The sequence below is a fragment of the Panthera pardus genome, unplaced genomic scaffold (assembly GCF_024362965.1).
Source record: "Panthera pardus isolate Hobbes unplaced genomic scaffold, ASM2436296v1 HiC_scaffold_8, whole genome shotgun sequence".
Classification (NCBI taxonomy): Eukaryota; Metazoa; Chordata; class Mammalia; order Carnivora; family Felidae; genus Panthera; species Panthera pardus.
The window spans coordinates 156,844,157-156,847,855 of NW_026527013.1; the positions used below are offsets into that span (position 1 = coordinate 156,844,157).

At 40.9% G+C, this 3,699-nt stretch overlaps 1 protein-coding gene across 1 annotated transcript; it reads left to right on the forward strand.

The window, feature by feature from the left end:
* The first annotated feature begins 2,027 nt into the window (after nucleotides 1-2,027).
* On the forward strand, nucleotides 2,028-3,096 carry LOC109269192 (olfactory receptor-like protein OLF3). The gene has a single exon (XM_019453072.2). It carries the CDS (start codon nucleotides 2,043-2,045, stop codon nucleotides 2,994-2,996), a length of 954 nt encoding a protein of 317 aa, XP_019308617.2. The 5' UTR covers nucleotides 2,028-2,042; the 3' UTR covers nucleotides 2,997-3,096.
* The last annotated feature ends 603 nt before the right edge of the window (nucleotides 3,097-3,699 follow it).

Consider the following 3,699-nt stretch of genomic DNA (forward strand, 5'->3'; position numbering starts at 1 on the left):
ACAAATCTCCAAACATACATAGGTGTGGTTGGAGGATTGATGAGTATGAGGAAGATATGACCCAAAGGATGTGAAACAGGATTTTGCTATTATTTATTTATTAATTATTATTTATTAAAGGAACAGTAAGTATCTACAGAAAAAGCAGCTAGAGATGAGGTGAACAGTGAGAAGAAAACACAAAATGGTCTTGTGCAGGAGGAGGAGCTAACCAGAATGGTTCCTAACTGTGTTCGTTTTTCACACCTGACTTTAAGTAAGAGCTGTGTCCCTAGTCCTTTATGACAAGGATGTGGGCATTTCATTTTTACTGAGAAAAATGGAACAAATAATCTCAAAATTCTGTCTTACTTATTGATGTCAATGAATAGCACAGTTTGAGGATAGCATGAAATCCCCAAATCCATAGAGTTGAGAAGACTAAGCTGTATTTTTCTAACACAAAATGTTTAGATGTGCAGCACACTGTCTACCAATTATTTCATTGTGCATCTGAGGACAGACTAGGAATCCAGCTCTATTTAGCTGAAAGCTGATCCAAAGGAATGTGGGAATGGTTTCATTGCAGGTGTTAAAATCACCTGATCAACCCATATTTCCTCCTTCATTTGGCTTTTAAAATATAGATACTATTTGGGGGTGCCCGGGTGGCTCCAACAGTTGAGCACCCAATTCCTGATTTCAGCTCAGGTTGTGATTCTTGGGGTCGTGTGATTGAGCCCCATGTTGGACGTGGAGGCTGTTTGACATTCTGTCTTTCCCTTGCCCCCCACCCACATGTATACGCATGTGCACACAGCCTCTTTCTCTAAAAACAAACAAACAAACAAAAATAAGTATAGATGCTATTTCTAGTTTCTTAATCTACCAGGAGTCTAAACGGAGACTTTATGACTGTAGAAAACAGGCATATCTGGATATCAATTATTTTGAATGTAAATTATTTTAAAATCAAGGCAATTGACTTTAGAAATAAATATACTTCTGATGGGTTAAAAATAGTTAGCTGACATATCCATGCAAAGTATTTAAGCATTTGCAGGATACTTTAGTAAAACACTTGGCTCTAAAGCACCCAGATAATAATAAATGCTAAAATTAATAAAAACAACAATAGAGCAGGTCCTCCTTAATGAGTGTTTGAATACTCCGCCATCTGTGATGTTCTTAATTCTGTAGGCAGTTAGATATCCCAAATATATATGTGCATGGAAGTGGTGTGATTAAATTTGTGTTTTAGGATGATTATTCTAGCATTGAGTGTAGGGTGGACGGGATGTGAAGGAAAGTACATTTGTTTCTCTGTCTCTTCTGGGGAAGAGCTCATGTTGTGATACCTAGTGCTGAATCCTGCTGTAGTCCAACTACCAATAACAGTTTATAAGTTCCTCATAAGTTATCTACACTTGGCCTTAAATCTACTTGTGAGTTATGCAGTGTTATCACATTTCATATGTAAAAGCTTAAGTCTCTAACCCGAATCACATATTTGGTATGTCATAAGAGAAGATTCATATCCAGCTTCTCAAATTCCAGATCTGTGCATGAGACACTAGCCATGTTTGTACTATACATCTGCCACTTCTGAATCTCTGTCTCTCTCTCTCTTGTTGTTGTTTATTCCTTTTATCATGTTTATTGTAGTAGATAATGTAAGGTTGTTCTTGACTTTGAATCATGTTGATCTTTGTTGTCTATCACTTCATCCCCCCATTGTAACCTATAATCCTCTGTTGCCCTGGAAACTGTGGTAAGTTGAAAAGATACATAGCTCCTAAAATTGTACTGCATTATCTCTAGGCCTCCAAGAAATCCCTAAGACTATCTGCTCATTTTGAAGGAATGACTTGTCTCTCCCATGGAGAATGCATATTAGGATCAAACCTATCATTGTGATGCACACATGATCAGAAACATCTGGCTAAGGCTGACAGGTTGTATTCAATATGCATTCTTTTAAGAAGTTATTTTTACGGTTCTTGAATTCAGTAGTTTCTGCTCTTTCTGTCTCTTTCTGCAGATTAATAATCCTATGTTTTTTAATGGACACAGATAACCAGACGTGGGTGAAAGAGTTCATTCTCCTTGGTCTGTCCAGTGACTGGGACACACAGGTCTCACTCTTTGTCCTCTTCTTGATCATGTACTTGGTGACAGTGCTGGGGAACTTCCTCATTGTCCTTCTGATCAGACTGGACAGCCGACTCCACACTCCCATGTACTTCTTTCTCACCAACCTCTCCCTTGTTGATGTCTCTTATGCCACAAGCATCGTCCCCCAGATGTTGGTTCATCTTCTAATAGAACATAAAGCAATCCCATTTGTGAGCTGTGCAGCCCAATTATTTTTCTCCTTGGGCTTGGGTGGGATTGAGTTTGTTCTACTGGCAGTGATGGCCTATGACCGCTATGTGGCTGTGTGCGACCCCCTGCGATACTCGGTCATCATGCATGGAGGGCTCTGTACTAGGTTGGCCATCACATCCTGGGTCAGTGGTTCTCTCAACTCTCTCATGCAGACCATCATCACCTTTCAGCTGCCCATGTGCACAAACAAGTATATTGATCACATATCCTGTGAAATCCTAGCTGTGGTCAGACTGGCCTGTGTGGACACCTCCTCCAATGAGATCGCGATCATGGTTTCTAGCATTGTCTTGCTGATGACACCCTTCTGCCTGGTCCTCTTGTCCTACATCCAGATCATCTCCACCATCCTGAAGATCCAGTCCACAGAGGGAAGAAAGAAAGCCTTCCACACCTGTGCGTCTCACCTCACAGTGGTCGTCTTGTGCTATGGCATGACCATTTTCACCTACATCCAGCCCCACTCCAGCCCTTCTGTCCTTCAGGAGAAGTTGATTTCTGTCTTCTATGCCATTTTGATGCCCGTGCTGAATCCCATGATTTATAGCATAAGGAATAAGGAGGTGAAGGGTGCTTGGCAGAAACTATTAGGACAGTTATCTGGATTAACGTCAAAACTGGCAACTTGATGAATCCTGAGCATTAGCTAGAGAAAAGAGCTTTGCCTGTGTTTTCTCCCACTTAATTCAGATATGGCAGGCATCACCTGCATTGCCCTGGCAACCAGGAAGGAGATGCTGACACATGTACTGGTGATGCTGGGTAGGAGGCTGGAGGGTGGGTTTGGGTGTGGGCTGTGAGTGTATTTTTATGTCACAGCAGCATGTTCAGTGGAGTTAAGCACTGCAGTAATGGAACTTCCCGCCCTTACTCAATCTCCTTTTATAAGTCCTGGGACATATACATAAATTTGTCCTGGGACAAAGTACATAAATTTGTACTTTGAACAAAAAGTACAATTTGCTGTTTTGATGTGTCACGCTGTTTGTATTCATGGACCTAATTGTGGATCTTATTTTGGGCCCCTAATTCTTAATCATCCAAATTTTGTAAAAGGTTTTTATGTTTCCATTGAGAACTAAAGCAGTTTTTATATTTTAGTTTCAAAACAGTACACAGCAGGTATATCCTTCTCCAGTATTGTGTGAGTTGCTGTTCTGAGAAGAGAGATGCTCTCAAGGCTGTTAAGATGTTTTTGTGCTGGAGCTGCTACATGTGCTCACAGCATCTCATCTGTGTGATGAAGGTACCTCAGTGGAGGAGCATCAACTGAAGGTCTTGTTTTACGGTGATTGGCATGTAACCAAAGGTGTTTGTACATGACTAGTGCCA